Below are 22,600 nucleotides of genomic sequence, written 5' to 3'. Positions count from 1 at the left end.
AAAAACAATTACGGTGATCAATATCCTGATTTGTATCGTCTTATAAAAGTGGTTAAAAACAAGGTAATGGTAGAAGGTAATAATAAATAATAATGCATTTATTTTATATAGGCGCCTTTCAAGGCTCAAGGTCGCCGTACAAACACATACACAATAGATAACACCAGCATAAGAGACATAAACAAGACAATGCAGTATATAAATCAAATCAATAAAAACAGGATGTGTGATGGATAATGATCAGGGTGGATATGCGAGTGTGAAGAGATGTGTTTTGAAAATGGGGAGAGTCAGTATTGCGGATGTCAGGTGGGAGAGAGTTACAGAGCGGCTGAAGGCTCTAGACCCCATGGTGGTTAAACGGAAGGGGAGTGCGGATGGGTGTGTTGATGTGCAGGAGGTCGGAGAGGTACAGAGGAGTGAGGTTATGAATGGGCTTAACAGGTTAAAGGTGAGATTTGACGGGGAATACTAGTTAAAATAACACGTCGAGGTAAAACTAGTTGGAATCAAAACCAAGCAGAATATTGTTTTTAAAACTGTCAATGGTGTATCACCTTAAACCAGCTTTAACAAAAGGGTGGGGCTTTTATTTTGTCAGGATACATTTTTTGATCTGGGAAAGCAGATGTAATTTTTATTATTGTCTAAGATTATATTAATTCAAAGGGCATGTAGGAAGCCACCTGGAGGAAAAGATCAATGTTTTCTCATTTAGAACATGGGGTGGTGGTGCATTTCAGCCTCTTGTGGCCAAAATGGGTAACGATGAATACATAATATATCCTGTCAAATAAAAATAAATACCTGACTAAACTCTGTGGGAACATATTTGTTTTAACTTTTTTGACCAATAAAAAACAATACATAAACACTTTCCAGGCTAAATCTAGTCATCCCAACCCGTTTCACAGAATAGTGTTTTAAATGGATGAGGCACGATAGTCAGATGCTCAAATCCAGTTAGAACTAATAGGTCGAAATGTATAAACTGCCTTGATGTTCTTACCACTTCAGTTCTCCTCTTGCTTTGGCGTAGCATGTGTCCCCGAGAGACTGAAACCTGGGGAATCTGGATCTGTGTCAAGCAGCGTATGTTTTACCAAGAGGCCAGCTATCTTATTTTTGTTACAGACTCAGCAATAAAGCCAAATTCAGCATCTGAACGGTGAGTCAATGTGACACTAACACACATGCTTCGATTCAGGACACTGTGATATTTACAAACCAAACATGTTCAATATTATATCAGACATTTGAAGTGTCCACTGTAATCTCACCGTTAGCACCAAATCTTCCCTGGCCTAGATTTAGCTGCGATAGACTATGAAGGAACAAAACATTGATTTATCTGATCGGTGCTGCTTATTTTTAACAGTTTGATTGGAGTTCAGTACCAAGTTGTTATGTTGAGAAAGTTTGTCATAACGACTTTAAGGATCTTAGGCTTTCATTTAACTTTCTGTCAGAAATGGGCTTCCATATCGCTTACACTCGCACAACTTAAATGTAACAGCTACTGTAAGGGTGAATCACAACACTTGCAAGCACGGAGGATCCAACGGCTAAACAGCAAGTTTATTTTGGTTAGGATCAAACACACAGATCATGTCCTGAGGGTGAGATGAGATCAAAATCCCCTGACTGAAATATGGCAAAGATGGTTTGTGGTGTTCGGTGGGGGGCAAATGAGCGGGAAAAATGGTGTGTTACAATGTTTAGTGAATAAGATTAGGAGGGGAGCGGTTACTCTCACAGCAGAGAGCAGCAGGGACCAACGCCATGGCAAACTCCAGAAAACAGGGAGACCACATCTCTGTATCTCCCACCCTAAAGTCTCCAGCTGCTCAAATAATTGTTTCTATTCAATAAAACCGAGTTTTATTTGAAATGAAAAACAAAAGGCACAATGATTTTCAACTCATTCTTGTCTTTAATATGCACAAGAGTTGAACGCATCAATGAGCCACCTTAAAGAGAGGAATTCAATCTAAAATTTATAAAAAGATATAAACAGAGGCCAAAACGCTGTCTGTTGCTTCTTCTCCAAATATTTTTTATTTAAAACAACTTTCCATTAGCAAGTAAAAATCTTGCAACAAACATAAGCTTGTATCCAATTCGGATACAAGGCAACGAAATTGTAAATCTTTAAAGTGGCTCGGTCTAGTCTGCTAGTTCATGACTGTACACCCTCTCTATAGTTTTGTTCAGTAATAAACAGCTAGTCCCAAAAACAAGCCTGGGCTGCTCATAACAACCCCACCCAATACGTAAAACCCCAGTGTGACCCTCCCCCTCCCCACCTGTTCGGACCCCCTCTCAGTAGTTAGCAGCCAACCAGGGGATCGTAAAGTCTTCGAGACCAGGGCTAAGGTCGGGTTCAAAGTTTGACGCCGTGAACCCGCACCCCCCACACCAACTGGGACGGCACATTTTTTTAAAATCCCGTCACCATTACTACGAAGAAGAAAAAAAACTGCCTGTTCCAATTTATCAGCATGTCATCACAATACATATGCAAGTCAGAAATAAAAACATTGAAACAAAGAAATATTGCTTCAACGGAAAATAAAAAAAAAACCTCCCCAGCCATCTTTGACAGTAAATCGTCCTTCCAATGACTGTCAGCTGCAGCAGCTTTGTACAGGCTTTATGTAAATATATTCATATATTCATTAGACGGCAAGGAGAGATACACATCACATTTTTTGTACAATTATTCAAATTGAGTGATGACATGTGACCTCTTCAAAGAGAGAAAGTAGTTAAGTACTGTGTTTAGGACCTGTACTCGTTACATAAGTCTTCAATGAGTATAGGTCCCCTTTCTGCAGGCAGACATCAAAATGCCTTCTCTGACGTGTGCATAAGACTGAAGAAAAGGAAAAAATAAAACATTATGGAAGCTCCACAGACTCAACCAAGTAGCTGAAACCTAAAATATGTTTGAATTTAAAACAATTAAAATAATCTTAAAGGTCAGATAAGCAATTCAGGTCGTTTTTTTAGCTCTCTTTTTGTTAACACCCCCCCTCTTAAAAGTTTCACATTACAGGGGAGTCCCGAACAAAATCACAGGACGTGACCGAGCTCGTGTCCTACAGACGGATGTCCTGCAGGGGATGAAACGCTTCGGCTGACATGTTCCTCTTCTCTAAAGTCTCTACGTCTTCACCCAAAGGGGCTTCCTCCCGTGACAGGTATTCACGTCCGAGAAATAAAATAAAAACTGTCGTCGTCCTGCTGAATCAGAATCAAGCAGGTTCGTTCGAATTGGAGAAAAAATAACAGATTTATGGCATTTTCTTCACGTTTTTGATGGTTTCTCTTTTTTTAAACAAAGTTTCAACAGAGGTCACGTTAAAAAAAAGTGACGTCATCGAGTCAGAAGTCCCGTCAGTCAGTCTGCCACGGAGTCCTTTTTTTTGTTGTTGCCTCGGAGCCCTTTCCCCCCTCCACCTGCCCCAGGACGATCATTGAAGGGGGCAGCGGGGGTCCGTGGTTAATCATGGCTTAGCTCTGGGATTAACTCTTTAAACTGGGTGAGAGAGGACTATTGGGGTGCCCGGCCCATGGGAATCTGTGTAGGTCAAGTGTGTTGACGTGTGTGTGTGTAGGTCAAGTGTGCGTGCGCGTAGGTGAAGTAACACCAGAGGACAATCCAGGGGAGGGAAAGCACAGAATAAACCACAAACAAACAGCAGTATTTCTTCCCCATAAGTGATATGATGGCTTCTAACAGAAGTATGCACACAAATTCAAAGTGTCAAAAAGTGTTTCAGTGTGTGTGTGTGTGTGTGTGAAAATGTGCTTGTGTTTTTTCTGTCTTTGTGAAAACTGGACATTTGGCAATTGAAGCTTGCCATGAAGGCTTTTTCTTCTGGTTTTTATTTTAAACTGGCAACCCTCCCGTTGCAGGTTGCCAGGTTGTGACGGTGCCTGTTGAACTCCGATGTCGGGTAGCCGTGTTCGGTGAAGGATGATTAACAAACATAAAGAAAAACATCCCGCAGTGCAGAGGTGGGGTGGGTAAATCCTTCAGTGGTGAGTTTCCATGTTGAAGTGATGCTAAGTAAATCCTTCAGTACCAGGTTGCCAGGTTGGAGGAGAGATGGATGAATGTCTGGGGTGATTACAGAGTACCCGTGCAGCTGGTTGAACTAAAAATCCTGGCTTTTAGAAATTAAACTCCTTTGTTTGCATGTTGGAAGCTGGGTCAAAGTTGAAGGTTCCTCCTTGAGTGGTGTCCGGGATCAAGCTGGGGTCTTCATCAATCTGGAAACGATAAATATAGTGAGATCACAGCAGAGTAACGTTTCACTGAGCAGGACAAACACATGCAGATCACATGTGGTATACTTACATCATCTCCTGAAAAGTACTGATCAATAATCTCAAAGGCTAGTTTGTAGATATCCTCATTTTCATGCTGCTGCAGATTTTCTATCTTCTCCAAACCTGGGAATAGCAAAGACAACAATTCCTGTTATTGACATTATCACTGGGAAGATGCACACAGAGTTCAGTCACAATCAATAAGGCTCTCTCAATATGGATCCATTTGCCAAATAAGACATGGGATATGATACTCAAAATTCAAGTCCGTTATAAAATGTCCCTATAAAAATAAATGCTAAATGAATTCAAGAATAACATCAAATGGTGTAAGGACACGATGATCCAGACGCAGACCTCCACACTCCTCGATGATCTCGGCGATGGTGCTGGCTTCGTCTCCCGCCATGATGAGGATGTTCTTCAGGCCGTCCAGGACGACCTGCACCACCTGAGAGTCCTTCACCGACAGCAGGCTGCAGAAGGGAGGGATGACGTTCTGCTCCACCAGGAACTCCACCTGCAAAAAGCCAACACATCCACACTTCATTATAACACAGGAGCAATGGAATGAGCGTGGAACATTCAACACAAGAAAACATTCATAACTTTCAAGTGCGAAATTGTGGTGTTAACTTTTACTTGAAATTATGGAATAATATTTGCAGTGGTTGAAATTAATGTTGTTGTTTTTTTTGTTATGTAGTGGAGTATGTATTTTTAATCAATTGTAAAACGAACATTAATTCTTCTACTCTTACTCAAGTACATTTGCAATAAAATCTACAATAATAATAATTAATGTTATTTATAAAGCCCTTGAGAAAAACAGTTAAAAGAGCTTCACAGACATAACTGAAAATACATAGCACAATTTCAATTCAGGAAAAGTTATATGCAGCTATGAGTTGTTGTTTTAGATATAATTAAATTAATACAAAAAGAAAACAATTAAGAAAAATCTAATTAAATCCATATTAGAAAAAATGACCGTCGGCTACGTTTAGCTGTAGAGAAAATGTATAATTATTAAGTTAGTTTATTTGACCTTGAGGCAATACAGTTATTAAAGTAACAATACTTTCACTTGAGCACCCTTTGTTGTCAAAAACGCTGATCCAATGCTGGACTCACACGTCAGGAAGGGTTTTTGCGGCTAAAATAAAAACACTTATGTAAACAAAGGACTCCAGACTTCTCTGTCATTGGTCCAGATCTCACCTGGTCTTTCCTCCCGCTGATGGTGAGGTTGCTGATGGCCCACGCTGCCTCCTTCTGTGTGCCAAAGTCACCCTGTAGAGAGACAGGCTGTCACTAAAACGTGCACATAGCGGGTTTTTCTACAACAACGTTAACGCAGAGAGACACAGGAAATCTGGGCCATGCATGCATTCAGTGCTTTATTCCTTTCAAACGGAGATGTTCTGCTTCTCTGGCTACAAAACGTAGAAGGTGTCAATGCAGCTGAATCAGCGCCAACATTATGTTTGTCGAACACCATCTGCTGAGAAAATAGGACCTAAAGAATGGGGAATATAACACAATACATATACACACAAACCTTAGCCAGTTGGTGGATGATCATAGGAATCAGCCCTGCGTCGATCACAGCCTGGACCTGCTGCTGGTTCCCTGCTGTGATGTTGGACAGGAACCACACCGCTTCCTGCAAACACACCAATCACAACGCTCAAAACCTGTTCGATATCCAACACTAGGGCTGCTCAATTAAATCATATTTTAATCGCAATTACGATTTTGGCTTGCAACGATTATGAAAACAACATAATCGAAATAAAAAATTTTTTACATTTGGTTTTTCAATTGAATTATACTTAAAGTTCAGGGTAATCAACTGTTAAAAACATACTAGACCTTTTTCTTTTTCAATAAATGGATGTTTTCAAAGTAAATGGATAATCGTGATATCAATTATTGACCCAAATAATCGAGATTATGATTTTTGCCATAATCGAGCAGCCCTATCCATCACACACATCAATATTCTTACATGATGTCTCTACCTCTACATCATTGGGCTAGTAAACAGGGAACAATGCAGATGGTTGAGATTCCAATTATATTTTGGAGTATTTATTTTAGTTTTAACTCTGGTGTTATGCTCCAGTAACAATCGTCTTTTACACTGCATTGTGGTTTTATTTTGCTTGCATAAGTGTTTTAGTGAATCAGGGTAAAAGACATCGCCTATATCTTATGCTGTCCTGGCTCCAAGATGGACGGCAGATAGCTTGCACATCTTCCGGCGCAAACTGAAAACTCATCTCTTTCGACTCCACTTCGAGCGATAGAATTATTAACGAAGCACTTTTATACTAATAAAGGACTGGCTTACCTAAAGCCAGTTGAGTAGCACTTGAAATGTTTGGCTCTATGAAACCTGATGTACTTATATGATTCTGTTTTCTTCAAGGTTGTGTCTTCCTGGTCGAATGTACTTATTGTAAGTCGCTTTGGATAAAAGCGTCAGCTAAATGCAATGTAATGTTATATAATATACGAGTAAGCATTACAGTGAATTTAAAAACAAAGAAATCCTACTCACTCCTCTAAGCTGAAATATACTTGGAATACAAACAATAACAAATCTGCTCCAGGTGTATTATACTGCCTGACAGTGAATCAGATAGCTCTAATAAAACTGCAGCCAGTCAGCCACCTACTTTCTCTTTCCATACTAAGCCATAAGAAGCTGGCAGACTTACATTAGCAACAAATAAAAGACATCATCATAAAGGCTGAGGTACCTTGTTGATCTTTTCTTTAGGGTGTGTGAGCAGGTTGGGGAAGTGTGAGAGGACGTCGCAGTTCAGAACAACCTGCGTCTGCTCGTCTGTCCCGGTCACAATGTTCCCCACTGCCCTCAGAGCTGCCGTCTGCACAGAGACAACAAACGGAGGACAATTAGGAACAAAATCATTTGCTGATCATTATAATTGACTTCCTGTCGACAAGACTAGGGCTGCACAACTCCTCAAAATGGGAATGTAAATCACATATACATAAATACATTTATAAATATATAAATCACAATATGGATTACTGCATTATCCAAATTGCAGTCATCACATGCAGAGAAGTCCCACAAACAGTATTCTACAGACTTGATCAATCCTCTACAGACAGATACTCTTAATAAATAAATAAGTAGAATAACACCATGATCATTTCATATTGTTTTAATATTAACAATTGTTTACATTTAACGTTTATTTATTTTAATTAATAATATAATTTTTTTTTTTTTTTTTTTATAAAATGGTCTAATCATAATGCAATTACAAAATCAGTCAAAATGAATCCCAGTTTTTAAATCATGCAGCTCTAGACAAGACTTAAATATGTAATCATTAAATCAAAGTCTCACCTGAACTTTGACCTCCTGCTGGCTGAGGAGAGGCACGAGAAATGGAACGACTCCCGAATCGATGACCATCTGGATCTGCTCGTTGCCTCCGTCCGTCAGATAGGACAGAGCCCACACCGTGTCTACTAAGATCTGAACAAACGCACACAGGAAGCGCGTAAGTCGACGCAAAGCAAGGGATTCTATTCTGTAAAACCTATAAAAGTCAAACATAAGAATCTGATACTTACATTTATATCAGTGTGATATATTAGCACACACAGGGCGGGCAAAATCTGTAGGGAGAGAAAAGAAGGTTGTGAGTGGGTTGAATGTAGGCAGAGGGATACCTTGATCAGATGATGGCAAGAACAGTGCAGAGAGAGAAGGAAGAAGAAACAAAGAAGAGAACAGCTGTCAAACCAGACTTCAAATGTCGCAAAAAGAGCTTTATAGTTACAAACCCCTCCCGGGCTTTGACGCCGATTCGACTACTGAAAAAGGCGCGGTAAAAACTCTGTGTGACTCAGACTGCAGTGACACAGACGACTGAGACACACATGCATCTGTCTGGCACATTAAAACCCCCACACACACACACCTCTTGGACTGTTTCCATAGGGGGCGGGGGGTCCTTATTGCGGCAGAGGTTAACGATGACCCAGGTGACATTGCGGAGGAAGGTGATGGGGATCGACGGGTTGATGAAAGAAAGCAGCGGCTTGACCACGCCCAGGGAGATGACATAATCCCTGCACTGTGGACCATCACCTGGACAAACAAAGGGTCAGAGGTCACATGTGAGCTTTAAAAGCAGGATGTACACGCTGCAATCAGAGGACACTACTTACCTATAATGTTTCCTAAAGCCCATACAGCTTGTTCGCATACGTTCTGGTGGGGAGAGTGTAGGAGTCGCAGGAACAGAGGCACTGCATCTGGACCCACAAACATCAACGCATCGGAAATTAGACCAAGGTAACACATTGTGAAACTCCAGTGATAAGCACTGTTGCCAGGTCACAGTCAGACAAAATAAAAACAGACAAACCCATGAAATTGTAACAACTCCCTGTGTATTATAGCCAATCCAAACCGAATGAGGTGTATTAACAAAGGGAAAATGTGTTTACCCTGCTAAAAGGGTTTTTCCAGGTAATGAAATGCTTAGGCAAAGTTAACTGCTCCTTTCCAATGTAAATACATGTTTCAAGGAAATGTAAGCTACTGCTAAAACATCAAGATTGTCCTTATTTGTATTTATTTTGTATTAATGTGTTCATGTCTCTTTATTTAATATGTTCGCTAAGTGTTTTTTGTTGCCAGTTTTGCTGTAAATGTCCGATTCAGATTATTGTTATAAGATATCTTTTAACACATTCCTAAAATAATATACAAAATATCAATTGAAGTTTAGCTTAGGCTAGTTTAAATCAATATTCTAGAAATAGACCAATCAAAGATGAAAACATAGCTATTATGCAAATACGGTTCATTTAGATTTAGTAGCAAAAATATTTGAAAAGTGCAATATAAAAGTTTAACTTACTTTAACTCTAACTCTGGAACTCACTCCCACAACCCATCAGAGACTGCACTGACCTCACCACCTTCAAAACACTTACAAAAACTCACCTCTTCAATCTGGCTTTTAATGTGTGATGTTTTTGGATTATTTGACTTTAACTTTAACTATATATTTATTTGTTGTTCCTTTATTCTATTTTCTCTTCACTATATCTGTAAAGCGTGTTTGAGCACCTGTAAAAGCGCTAACAAATTAAATCTATTATTATTATTATATACTTTGATTCAAGCACTTGTGTTCAATTTGGATTACTGAATTGAATGAAGTCAAACAACGTCATCACTCATTTAAGAATGTTTTTAAAGTCTTTTAGTTTACATTTAAGATATGTTTTAAATAACATCTTAGTTCTTGAGAGTGGAACCGTGATCAGTATTCATGTGGTGAGCTGGCTGTCACTTAGTCACGTTGGTTTTGTTTCAAAACCAAAGTGCTGCGTTATCTAATAAAAACATAATCCAGGAATGACTGACTGCCCGATTGAGAGAAACACAAATAAACATGGCAGCTCTGCAGACAGTAGACAAACACAGAGTGCAGGAGGCAGAATGTGGGGTCAACTCACTGGATTTAACCACGGCCTGAGTCTGTGCCGACGTCCCCGAGGCGATGTTGGTCAGAGCCCAGGCCGCCTCGAACTGAAGAGAGGGGCTGCGGACACAGAGAACAGGATGAACACATGAAGGACGCTCATTTAGTTTCCACTGGGTAAGAAACATTATCATTAATATCGATGCGAACATTCCCCGAATTCCCAGCTGCCATTACATGTTTTTCAAGGCACCTAAAACACTTGTCTGTTTTTGGCCTTTCAGGAAAAACTGCATTTTTAAGAGCCATGTGTCTCAAACAGATTTGAATCAAAAGCGTATAGCTCAACATGGCAGACTGAAGAGGTCTGCACATCTTTCTTACACAGCAATAATTCGGACTATAATCCTCAATTTGAATAAGTGATTCATTTGATTAAATTAGTAAGCCTTAGTAAGTCAGTTTCGTCAAAGTAATGTGTGAAGCAGAGGGGGAGAAAGGGTGGAAGGCGGACACAATGTTTCTGTCTCTGAACACGGCTTAGACTCAGCATTCCCAACCTGTGATATTTTCTAGGAAGCTTGCCTGAATTTGCCTGACCAATACTAAGCAGTCACAGATGGAAAATACTACTATAAATACAACAATACTTATAGTATTAGTGTAGCCTAATCTGTAACTCAGAAATACTGGGTTTATTCGCAATGAATAGACATGCACAAAAAGAGTGGGAGTTTTCTAATGTTGGTTTAGCAAACGACATTCCAAAGTTTTAACGCAATTAGTTTCTATATTAAAAAAACCTTCTTATAAATCGATATGAAATCCTGGTGAAAACAGCGTCTGTGTGGGTTAGGGTTTGCACCTGACATGACATCAATGGTCTAGATTTCGGGCAGCCAGCTGGTGCTCAAAAGGGAAACTCTTGCTTTCTTTTGGGATTTTTTTGTAAATGATGCAACACAAAATATTAGAGCTCACAGTCTCAAGCGCTCCTCACACCGCCCACCAGCCAAATGCTAGTAAACCATGGCAGAGGGTGTGAAGTCTGTCTACTCGAGGGACTATTTCATCATGAAGCGAACCATGATCTGGATTTGTAACTTGGATGTGGTGCCACTGTGGACAGCAAAGTTAAATGTTCTGACAGTTTGAATTTGAACACCTCAGAAAACACTTTATCTATTCTTTCAATGGTGCTCATCTTGCTGTCCTTTGCATTGTGGTTCAGTACCTCCTCGCGGCATTAGGCTGAGCTTCTGTGGCTTTGAGCCATGATGCTATGGCAACAACAATAGTAGACAATTGCTTCTCTTCATGGAGGCACGTGGGTCAAACTGCTCGGCTGCATTGCAACTCAAAAATAACACCAATGGTTCTGCAAGATGCTTTATGTTGTCGGTTGCTATGGTGAAATCCTCACAACTTCTCCCTTACAAGTTCCTCCACGTCAGCCATTCTTTCTCCCCCTCTCGGCTAACACAAGGTCCTGGGAATTTGGGAACTCCAAGAGACAGGAATGCTGTTATATTTGGCTTCGCCGGGGCAGAAAGGGTCGGCCAACTGCCCTGTGTGCCTCCGTACACGTACGTACACACACACACACACTCTCTCTCTCTCTCTCTCTGGTGCAGCAGAGACTTGATGTAGCAGCTTCAGTAATCCATCACAGCAGCCTGCAGTCTTAAGAGCTACATGTTTGCGTCACAGAGTAAAAACACTGAAGACTAATGGTTTGGAAGCAGACTCACTTGTCGTCCCTTTCCAGGCATTTGACTAAAATGGGCAGGATCCCAGACTTTATCAAGTCGTCGATCGGAGGGTTTCTGTCACTCGAGAGCAGTTTTCTGTCAAAGGCCAAAGAGGAAAATGTCAAGACCTTCACGTACATAAAACCAAAAAACAGCTGACGTCTTGTTGTGTGACTCACCTGGCTGCCTGTACAGCACTGAGCTGGACTACTGCATTATCACTGGTGGCATTCTGCAATGACAAGAAGTGAAGGTCATTATTGATGCTAGCACAGAATAATATAAGAGTATAGGAGCCATTGCTGGTACCTTTGGGAAATGTATAATGGAAGATTTAAAAGATGGGGTAGGTCATTTTGGAGAAACCAGCTCAAGTGCGCTAGAATCTGAAAATACACAGCCGGAACAAAATCTGCCACTTCCTTACAGAGCCCCTCCTCCAACACACACGAACGCGCACATGACCAATGAGGGCACGAGATAAGTGTGTGCACAGATGGAAGGCTGACAGGCAGGTAGGCCATCCAGTTATTTTAGCCGGGCCGGCTCAGATGATTGGTCGTGCTTTTTACAGCGCTACAGCTTCCACAGAGGACATTTTTTTATGTATTTATTGTCAAAGCATTTCATATATTGATTGCTATCGGGATGTTAAGAGCATTCCATGGAATATAGCAAAAAGTGTATCTCGAGCCGGTTTCTCAAACTTACCTACCCCACCTTTAAGTGATACCTTACCTGTAAGATGGCCTCAAGCGTAACATTTTGCTGAAAAAAGAAAAAAAAACAGAGCAATGTTAGCATCCACACCATCCCAGCGTTTCCCCTTCAATTATAGACATTTAAATGTCAATAATAGCAGGACAGTTTAGCACCAGTTGTTTACATTGCCAAATCTAGTTGAACCTCATTAATATTTAAAGAAGGGTTTAATATATAAACAGATGCCGATGGTGTAATTGTGTTAGCGCTCTTTTGTTTACAAGTATATATTGTCACTAGCAGCTTGCCCCACTGCACCTTGGTGTGTAACTTGGACATTTGTAATGCAGAATATGCAAAATGCTCTCTCTCGTCTTCCTGAAGTGTCTTTGCTTGAGGCCATTAACAAAGGGTTAAAATATCATAGCATGGAAGTCCCACCCTTCACCTACGCTAGCTTGTTTTCGGTACGAAGTGGCTTCTTGGATTAAGATGCATCTCTCTACTACCACACTGGCTCTAACATTTGAAAGCCTGATCATTTAAAGATAGCATTAGCCTTCACAGCTCCCACAGAATTAGCATTAAAGGTAACGTTGGAATAAACAGCTTCAGTAAGCTACATTTCCTTCCTTCTCCGCTGCTCTTGGCTACACATGAGAATGCAATTACATTTAGGACTGGAACGCAAATATTGGCTCACTCTGAAGGCTATTCCTCATCTTTTAATCAATCTACTAAAAGAATATTGTCAGAAGTCAACAGCTTTTGAGATAAATGGATCTTAGGCAGCATATTGCATTATGGGGAGAAACTAGAAGGTAAACTTAAATGGGATTATAGCAACAGCAGTGAGGGAGTGCTTCATTCTGGATGTAGAAACCCCAGACTATATTCACCACGGTTTATTTGAACATACTCTGCAGTAAGAAAAACAATATATTAAAATTCATTCCATCAATGACGGAGAACAGGATGGTCTATTCATGCCAATTACAAAATACATTCTTACTCATATATTCCTTTAGGTATCTGATTTGGTTTTAAGATATGTGTCTCTTAAGATTTCTGGTGCCAAACACATTTCACAGAGGTCGATGGCAGTGGTGCTCAAAACCTTGGATATTGCATTTCTTTGAAATAACAGATGTAAATGTTTTAAATGTATAAACATTGTCCTTGTTTCTCAGAATAATCGAAAGAACGTGGTATCAACATTTTCATTTTTTCCCGTAGAAAAACTGTTCAGTGGATTATCCGGAGAAACTGAAACATTATTTCTGGAAATGCTACATTGATTTTCATGCATCCTTTTTCAATGTTCTGAGGAGCACAAAGAAAATTCCATTCGTCCTTTGGCACTAAGCTGGTCCAACTTCAGCAGAAGAGATTATAAACTAAAAAGTGCATGGACAGACAACTTGGTAAAAGAAAAGACTCTTCAAACCGGCCATTTAGGCAAACTTATCATAGAGGATGTTAACCCAGTTGTCATGTATCTTTGCATGTGCGGCTACAACCATCTTGGAAATTCAAACATCTACAACTCCATGCCTGCTGTGAGATCTCCATCTTTATGGTATGACTGACACCAGGGGTGAGACTTTTTATGCGTCAGAGAAGAAGAATGAACTTTCAGTCTCACCTCAGGAGAACATTTGTGAGACGACTGGGGGAGATTATAACGTGGGTAGTTGGGCTCTTTGAAGTTTGAAATGAAAGATGTTGCGAACCAGCAACAGTGAACAGAAACACATTCCTATTTCATTCATCCTGCTTTTAATTGGGAGGAGACACCAGTAAAAACTGAACTATTCTCAAAGACACTTTTTGTCTGAATCCATTTATAACTGAAGCTGCTCAGCGACTGTTTCTTGAGTGTATCACACACAGTCTGAAACAGCTGCTCTGACACTATACAGACCGTCCAGTGCCTCCACGTCTCTCTTTCTACAGACACATCCAAACTTACGCCTTTGAAGTCGGAGTCGACATCAGAGTCCTCCAGACTGTCCTCCAGCGGGACATTTCTCTTCTTCAGTAGATGCTCGTCTCGTTTGTTCTGATGAGGGAGAGAGAAAAAAGACAGAGAAGCAATGAGGGGAGGCGATCAAAGTGTTCATGAATGCATTCATGAATTCTTTAAGTGTGAGTGAATCTGGGTCTGCCTCAAAACACTGATTCCTCTTTTTCACAAACTTTTTTATATCTGAAAGTGTAGGACACGTGTTAGATATACCATAATAAGTAAGTAAGAAGTCATTATAGCCTGTGGTCATCAACTGGTCAACAAATAGATGGCCAATCCCGTTAAAACTGTGCAATTCAGCATTTATATCCTATTAATACACCACAGTATCTATTGTTATATACATTTTATATATTGTAGTACAATGTAGGGCTGCTCGATTATGGCAAAAATCATAATCTCCATTATTTGGGTCAATAATTGACATCACGATTGTTAAAAACGATTATCCATTTACTTTGAAAACATCCATTTATTGAAGAAAACAGTGTGTTTTTAACAGTTGATTACCCTGAACTTTAAGTATAATTCATCTGAAAAACCAATTATAAAAAAAGAAAAAAAAAAAAAAAAACCTTTATTTCGATTACGTTGTTTTCTTAATCGTTGCGAGCCATAATCGTAATTGCGATTCAAATACGATTAATTGAGCAGCCCTAGTGCAATGTGTACATTTTTACTTCCTATTATAGTATAGATATTTAAATTGTATATTTTCTGGACATTTTACTTCACTTGTTATGTTTATATTAATATCTCCATTGTATTTTTATTTAATTCTAATAAAAATAATTGTATTCATTTTTATTATAGGCCTATTTACGATGGAGCAACAGTCAAGAAACACAATTTCCCATGGGATTAAAAAAGTATTCTGATTAGTCAAATTAAATGAGAGAAATCTGCCTGCAGGCTAGACCACAACACACTCATCTTTGAAGCACAACACACTCTCTCTCTCTCTGCAAGCACACCTTCAGTCAGCACTGCGATACAGAGACACTTGTCGATAGAGAAAGTTAGAGAGACCCACACATCCCATCAGTTTGATGCGAGTCAGCGGGAGGAGGAGATTCCCTTGCCCTACATTCCTGTGCATCCTGCTCATGTGCGTCACTGATGATGACTAATCGGCGAGTGCAGTGCTTCTCGCCGCTCTGATCCAAATCAATGGAATGTGCGAGACATGAGACCACCTCAGTATTTCCTAGCGGTGACATTCTGTGTTTTAACACCCCCCGTCTGTGTCGGCGCTCCCCAAGCGGCTGCTGTTTACCAGAATCCTCAGGCTTTGTTTAGAAGCACGATGCCAAAGTATCCCTCAGTTCTGTTTGTTACCACTTCAGATTCGAGGCCATCGGGCTCAGAAAAGCAGAACATCGCGCTGGACTCGAGCCCAGACCCCTGGAGCAGTTTTGTGCCTCAGCCTGATTAAAAACCGGAATTGATTTGATTATTTATTACAAGCTAAAGTTATCTTGGGTATTTTCAGTGCAGTTACAGACTGTTGTGACACTCTCCGACATTCGCCTTTAAAAACCAGATTGTATAACTTTCCCCCTCATCGATACGAGGCAGGAGTGTGGACTCTGTTCTAAGCAACTGCTGTTTGTGACAAGTTTTTCAAACACCAGAAGAAAAAAATCTATGAGACTATAGAAAAATATCATATTCAAATGATGCATAACAGTAAGTTATTGAGTATAACACAAAGCACTTCTGCTCAACGGACAAGAAAAGACAGCTCCGGGAAATTGGCGGGAAAACTGGTCCTAATTGGGTTTGGACAGAGAATCAAAGCTCGAGCTCAGATAGCACAAAAACCAAGTCATGCCTTTGCGAGTGCAGCTGTCCACCTTGTAATATGATGTTTACAAGTTGTCATTTCCTTGTGTCACTATTGTGCCAGGGCTGTGAAAAACATTCACGGAGCAAAGGGTTCACTTCAATATCTATCATCTTGTTCGGCAGCCACTTCCTGGAACCAGAGGGCACCTTCTCTCTTCCACAAACTACATGAACAACTCAGAATCATATCATATGACTCAACTAATGCAGATAAGACTTGTGGGCAAAGTAGGGCTTTTGATGAACTCTTAGAAATTGATGTTGAAATGTGCTATGGATATTCGTGCTTAAAGGAACAACTACACGATGATGGATTAGCGCTTTATTTGACTCATCTATACAAAGAATATTACCGACTAAAAAAAGTGATAATTGTGATTTTCACATTCAAACCGCAACTCAGCTAAATTTGACTTCATCCATCATTAAAAACTAAATGTGTAAAAACTGTGAAACAATAGACAACCTCAGGTCCGTCAGCATGTTAAAAAGGGTTCCTTGCGTCACTCATTTCACAGTAAAAGAAAACCACACAACACTTCAAAGAAAACCACATGTAACTGCTGTTACACTCCAACCGTTAAGACTTTCAAAAAGGATGCGTCCTATTCCAATGATCTGAACATGTGTTAAAAAACACTGCCGCCTCCAAGTAGCAAACAGGAAGTCTGATCTTACCAAAAGATCATTTTGAGGATCTGCTCACAATCTTTTATATTTTAGTCTATGAATATTTTAAAAGCTTCGGTTTACTGTTTTGTTAAAGTACGTTTTTGTTCACAGTTCTGACAAGAAGAAATGCATCAGCCAGAAATACCCCACCAGACAACGTCAACAACGGCTGTCTCCAAGTGCTGTCAATGAAGTATCAAATCACATGTCGACCGGCTCAACTCAATCTGACTCTGGTTTGAATTGTTGCCTCAGAAAATGGGGATTATTCTCACAACAATTACATAAATATCAGACATCGCCTTCTACAAACACAATGTTTATGTATGAACAGGTTATATCCATGGACTGTATTTTAAAAAGGACATAGTATGTGTACAGTCAGTTTTTAGACCGTCCAAAAGGGGGTTTTAAGGCTCTGCCCTGGAGTTCGTAACTAGCTTACAGCTGAATAACTGCACACAAACTGGCAGAAGAATCCTTAACCTGCAGGTCCGCTACAACTCTGACTACTTTTAAATCCAGGCTGAAGACTTTTCTTTTTGTCGCTGCTTTTAATTGAACTATTCATATCTTAGACTGCGGTGTAACTTTTATCCATGTACTTTTTTCTTTTAATGTTTATTTTATTAGCTTTTCTTTTTAATGACTGATTTTAAATGCCATTTTCTTAATCTCTGTGTTGAAAAGTGCTATATAAATAAACTTGCCTTGCCTTAAGTTGAAAAAAAAAGATCAAGAGCCCACTGCAGGACGTAGAGAGTGTTGTATCAAGACAAAATGACACCAACATACCCTCAGAGGATTCATCACAGGATGCAAAACCTCTTGTAGAACTTAAGAAAAGCTTCAAGTTAGTTCTTGAACTCTAATGGCTTCTTACATATTCCACATCAAAAATAAACACACAACCAAATCCACCAGAAGGCTGGAAAGAATAATGTGCAGAGGAAAACAACTTGATTCTCGGGGCATCGACTGTGAAACATGATGTTGGGATATGTATTGCTGCCAGTGAGACCGGCTAACTGTTGACGGTTACAGCGGTGTGAAGGCTCACCTTGCATTGCTTCAAGGTCAAAGTCCATGCATCAATATCTTTGGGCAATGCCATCAAAGAGCAGCAGCAGCATCCAAAGTGTTTATCCAAAGCCGTAAAGTAACCTCAACGCAACTTAGCATGGCTCTCACTTACAGCGGAACAGAATGAAGGATATAGAACACAATGAAAATGAGTACACTTGTGATGTTTACCCCCTCAAAATAATGTAGAGGTTAGCATTCAAATAGTATCGTCCTCCTTTAAACGTTAAGCCTCTGGTAAAGGACCACAAAATACGTCACATGACGAAACTGCACATTGCCCACCTGCAAGTATATTTCCCTTTTGTTCATGTTTTGCGCAACAATCGACACAGACCCCAGCACTACTTTAAAAGAACTGGAAGCTCCTCTTTCATTTCAATTTTGTCACCATGCCTGAACAGCAGGGAGTGCAGAAAATAAACAAACACTGTATCCTGGTAACGAAAACTGACTCTGGTACAACTCGTCTAAGAACATAAAATATACTGTCAAATTGATATAAGCAGAGTAAAATACATGACTGTGTGTCCTGTGTTCAACCTGAGACAGTATACCAAGAACTTCACATGTATAGAAGTAACAGAAAGGTTTTAAGCAGGATTTAGCTAATTGTTGTTCTGGTTCATTTCCGGTTATTCGATTAGTACCCGTAGGTAGATTTGGTTTGTTTTCTATAGTCTGTTGGCAGGTAGGGGGAATAATGAAATATTAAGAACAATTGGATATTATAATCAGTCATTAAATAGCATGAGGTACTTTGTACATGAATGATGGACTTAAGCATCGAGGGTCTAAGACAGATAAATAGTTCTTTAAATGAGTGAAGCTTGTATGTGAAGACAGACAGTGGATCTTTTCCTCACCTTTCTCAACTCAACCGTCACCTCATTTCGATGTCTTCGCATAGTCTGTAACAAAGAAGAAAAAGTGTCAGCAAATGAAACAAATATTTGGGCTTCGGCACATTTTTGAGAGATGCTACTGCAGTGAAAATAACACTTTATTAAGCATTTCACATAACCCAATCGACAGTAACACAAGAAGTATGATCAAATCTCATGGGCAAAAATATCAAATTGTATGATGTCCTTTAGATTGAATGCAGTATTGACCAAAACCTTTTTGGGATCTCACAGAGCATGTAATAGATGTATTATTCCCCTTAATTTAGACATACAGATTTGAATCATCACAACAATAACCAACACATTTGAAGGTAAGGAAGAGTTTATGTGAAGATAAACACAGAGACTTTTTAATATCATTGAACTAAAGACAGCACAAGCGATGTAGGTTGGTTGGGTTTGCAGTTCATCCTGAACCGTTTGAGATGGTCTAAGATCTTGTGACTGTTTGAAGAGGTTCATGTTGCCTTCCTAAATAGCCTGTTACGTAATATAGGACAGTCATAAATCAGGAGGATGTGGGGCAGATAGGTGTCCCGACCACCGTCCCTTACAGACAGCAGATCATCAGAATACAAAAGTCCAGCCCGGGTGTAAAGTAAGGCTGAAACTAATGGTTATTTTCATTGAATCTATAATTCTGATAATTATTTTCTATCTAAAAGTCTGAAACATACAAATATTAAGCTATTATGATTTGAAAAACAAAATCATCTCCACATTTGAGAGGCAAACAAGAGCTTTTTCTACCATTTTGGAGTCAAAAATGACTTTAAACATTACGTGATTATCAACAAAGTTGGTGATCATTTAATCACTAAAGCTTAAGAGAGGTAAATGCCCCTAGTTTACTTTAATTGGCTAATTCTGTTGGTCGCTGTATCATAAATATGAACTTTTTGTAAATGTACCCTCTGTTGGACGAATAAAGGTATTCGGATATCCCGATAACAAAGACCATATGCATATAAAGACAATCCTTCAAAGAATAACTCAAAGAACAAAACCGTTAAACCAGGAATTCTACAAGGTAAGAAATAAAGGGCATTAACCACGCCATTAACACATTGAAATAATTATTTCCTGCAAAAACAAAGGAGCTTACATCCGACAGCATGCGTCTTTACTGCTTTGCAATTCAAAGCCGTTTCTAGTGATGTCAGAAATGAAGAGCAATCCTTTAAGCCTGACCTAAATAAATAAAACCCAAACTGGCATCTTCTCCCCTCCTGTAGAGTCATCCATTTAAAAGAAATGATGATCATTCACAAGAGACCCAGGTCGGACTTCCAACATGCCTGAAATAGCACCAGGAATGCACTTGGCAAAGTCTGTCTGTTATAGTAGCCATGTGCTTGTCACACTGACCCCAAGTTTCAAAACAACCACCAATGGGACATGGATCTGTGCTTTTTGGAATTTGAGGATGAAACAGCCCCCTGACATGTTCTTAAAAAGGACCATTTCGAGATATATCTTTTGTTGAATAACCCTGATAGAAGTGAGGAAGTTCATCTAAATAAGTCTAGACAGTTTTTGCTTCGACATCCTTTGGTCCAAGACTGTCAGCTTCCTTTATATTTTGCTGGTCTGAACACAGCCTTTGCCAAATGGTTTGGTCATCAAGTCAATGGGCATTCAGACAAATGCTGCCTGTCACATACATGTATAATTCGACTTGTTAGTTGTATGATGCTGCAATACCCAGCCTGTTAACACTACCCATTTGGCAGTATGGTACATAGTTTACCAGAGGTGTTTTCAAAGAAATATGACCAGACAGTGAATATACTACAATTATGTTTCATAGTTTAATAGCAATGTCAACTTAAAATGTGATGACACCAAGTTATAATGAATAGTAGCCTACTGCTGGCTCAATGCTATCCAAATCTCACTGATGGATTTGAATCATACATGACCTCAAATTATTTTAGTTGACATTACATTTGACTTTTCCACACCAAATGAGACTGTAAAACTAAGGTCATCGCATCATTACCATGTAGCTAACAGTTTAGTGGCTTAGCTAGCAGCTCAGTGTAGCTCAGCTGGCTTCACATGCTAACATTAGCATGCTAACTAGGAGGGGCAATGTTTGGTAAGGGTGGATGTGACCCAGCCATGTTATTCAACCTTAACTGATGTTTTGCTAATAATGACACATTTATGTAACGTTTGCAAGTTAGATGTGGTGTTGATTAAGACCAACTTGATATAAAATAAAGCAAGTGTGAAGATTTTAGAGCCGGTCGGGCCCAGCCACCGGTGCCCATCCAACATGCTAGGTGTCGTTAGCCGGCAGTGACAGCTACACCGCCTGCCCTTAAATCTCCCATTTCTAACGGCCCAGCTGTGATGTCGCTTCCTCTTTACAAACATTACCAACTGAATAATAGTAGACCACGTGTTAGGTGTTAAACAATCATCACAATCACTCAATCAAGGGTGTGATTTGTCGTTGACAAGATAAGCACTTTTGATGGCGAACTCTTCCCGTTAGCTTAGCTTAAATAGTAGCTGCAGCCAGGCTCCCCAACGAGGCCCAAAGACTATCGTTTTTTTACGCAAAACTATCCGGATTTATGTCAATAACACTCGCGTTTATATGTCAGCTCACCTCGACATCACGTCCTTTATTTTTAAAGCTCTTGATGCGGTGGTTTTCCAAGCCGGCGTTTTCTGCCATGGCTGTATGGGGTTTTGCTATTACTCCGGCTTTCGGGGATCTCCTCCGTGAAAGACGAGGCAGCTCCTGTGCTGCTGTGCTCCGAGAGGGAGAGGAGGGGGCGGTGACACAGGGGAGGAGTTACTGCTCCTGCATGGGCTGCCCTGCTTTTCTCCGCTTACTCGACGCAGTAAGAATAAATTCCCCTTTGATTTACTGTCCCACAGGATGTCAGGGAGATTTGCAGCTCAACCGTCAATGTTGCGCATAACAGTGAAGATGATACGCAGCCAGAGATAGAAGATGAAGACTCAGGGACAGTTTCATCCTACAGGCAATAAGAATGTTAAACACCTGAACTTTTGAAACATACATAACATTCATCTGTTTGCAACTCATATATCAATATTCCAATTACTGTACTATTCTGCACTGTTTCTATTATATTCTATTTTATTGTATTTACTTGTTATAGCCTACTATTGTATCTGTTTTGTTGTGTTGCACTGCTGGAGGAGCCTGCGACCTAAGATTTTCATTGTCATAAATTAACTACACTGTAGCTATGCACACATAACAATAAAAGCCTTGAGATGTATTCAGATATTTCACTTACACTAGAATTGTTTAAGTTATAAGTGAACGTCCTGCATTCAATATCACAGGCTAAAGTACAGGTATGAGTATCAACATTTTCAAAACATACCAGTTAAATAACTTATTTTGCATAATAATAACCCATTTCAGGATCATATACATTACATTACCTGTTAATGTGGTGCTCATTTTAATCACTTCTAGATATCTTAACCTAGATAATAAGTGAATGTACTTAAAGACATTCGACGGAAGCATATAAGCATCAAAATGTAAAGGGCTAATAGTAAAAGTACTCATGATGTAGTATGGCCCATTTCAGAATCATATATTAAAAATGTTTTAGATTTATTAATGCATGTATGTGTTCATCACTTTAATCAATGCACCTGGTAAAAGGTGGAGTTTATTTGATATACTGCTGGCTAATATCTAGTGTATTAGTAAGAATACATAGAAGAAGTAGATAACTACTACTGTAAAACAAATGTAATAAGAGTCAAAAGTACAACATTTCC

General features: G+C 39.6%; 1 protein-coding gene across 2 annotated transcripts; it reads right to left on the bottom strand.

Annotated features, from left to right (window-relative positions):
- Positions 1-1,552: 1,552 nt before the first annotated feature.
- On the bottom strand, positions 1,553-21,707 carry kpna3 (karyopherin alpha 3 (importin alpha 4)). 2 transcript variants are annotated; one of them, XM_034213728.1, is made up of 17 exons: positions 21,438-21,707; positions 18,776-18,820; positions 14,250-14,339; positions 12,314-12,343; positions 11,755-11,807; positions 11,576-11,671; positions 9,859-9,944; positions 8,557-8,649; positions 8,307-8,476; positions 7,957-8,001; positions 7,727-7,858; positions 7,107-7,235; positions 5,900-6,004; positions 5,560-5,631; positions 4,696-4,858; positions 4,367-4,461; positions 1,553-4,278 (listed from the first exon to the last, which is right to left on the bottom strand). In XM_034213728.1, exons 1-17 carry the CDS (start codon positions 21,504-21,506, stop codon positions 4,180-4,182), a joined length of 1,572 nt encoding a protein of 523 aa, XP_034069619.1. In that variant the 5' UTR covers positions 21,507-21,707; the 3' UTR covers positions 1,553-4,179. The 2 variants fall into 2 exon arrangements, with proteins under 2 accessions (XP_034069619.1, XP_034069620.1); XM_034213729.1 differs by having other exon boundaries at positions 8,557-8,643.
- Positions 21,708-22,600: the final 893 nt, after the last annotated feature.

The sequence above is a fragment of the Gymnodraco acuticeps genome, unplaced genomic scaffold (genome assembly GCF_902827175.1).
Source record: "Gymnodraco acuticeps unplaced genomic scaffold, fGymAcu1.1, whole genome shotgun sequence".
NCBI lineage: Eukaryota > Metazoa > Chordata > Actinopteri > Perciformes > Bathydraconidae > Gymnodraco > Gymnodraco acuticeps.
Note: the sequence above shows the minus strand (reverse complement) of the source record. Positions and strands in the feature narration are given on the sequence as shown.

Excerpts from the sequence above, each read along its gene's own strand:
- kpna3 (XM_034213728.1), bottom strand. The coding sequence starts at position 21,506 with ATGGCAGAAAACGCCGGCTTGGAAAACCACCGCATCAAGAGCTTTAAA. Across the intron at positions 8,477-8,556 it reads GGCTTTAGGAAACATTATAG|GTGATGGTCCACAGTGCAGG; the intron begins GTAAGTAGTGTC and ends TTGTTTGTCCAG. Across the intron at positions 6,005-7,106 it reads CTAAAGAAAAGATCAACAAG|GAAGCGGTGTGGTTCCTGTC; the intron begins GTACCTCAGCCT and ends GTGTGTTTGCAG.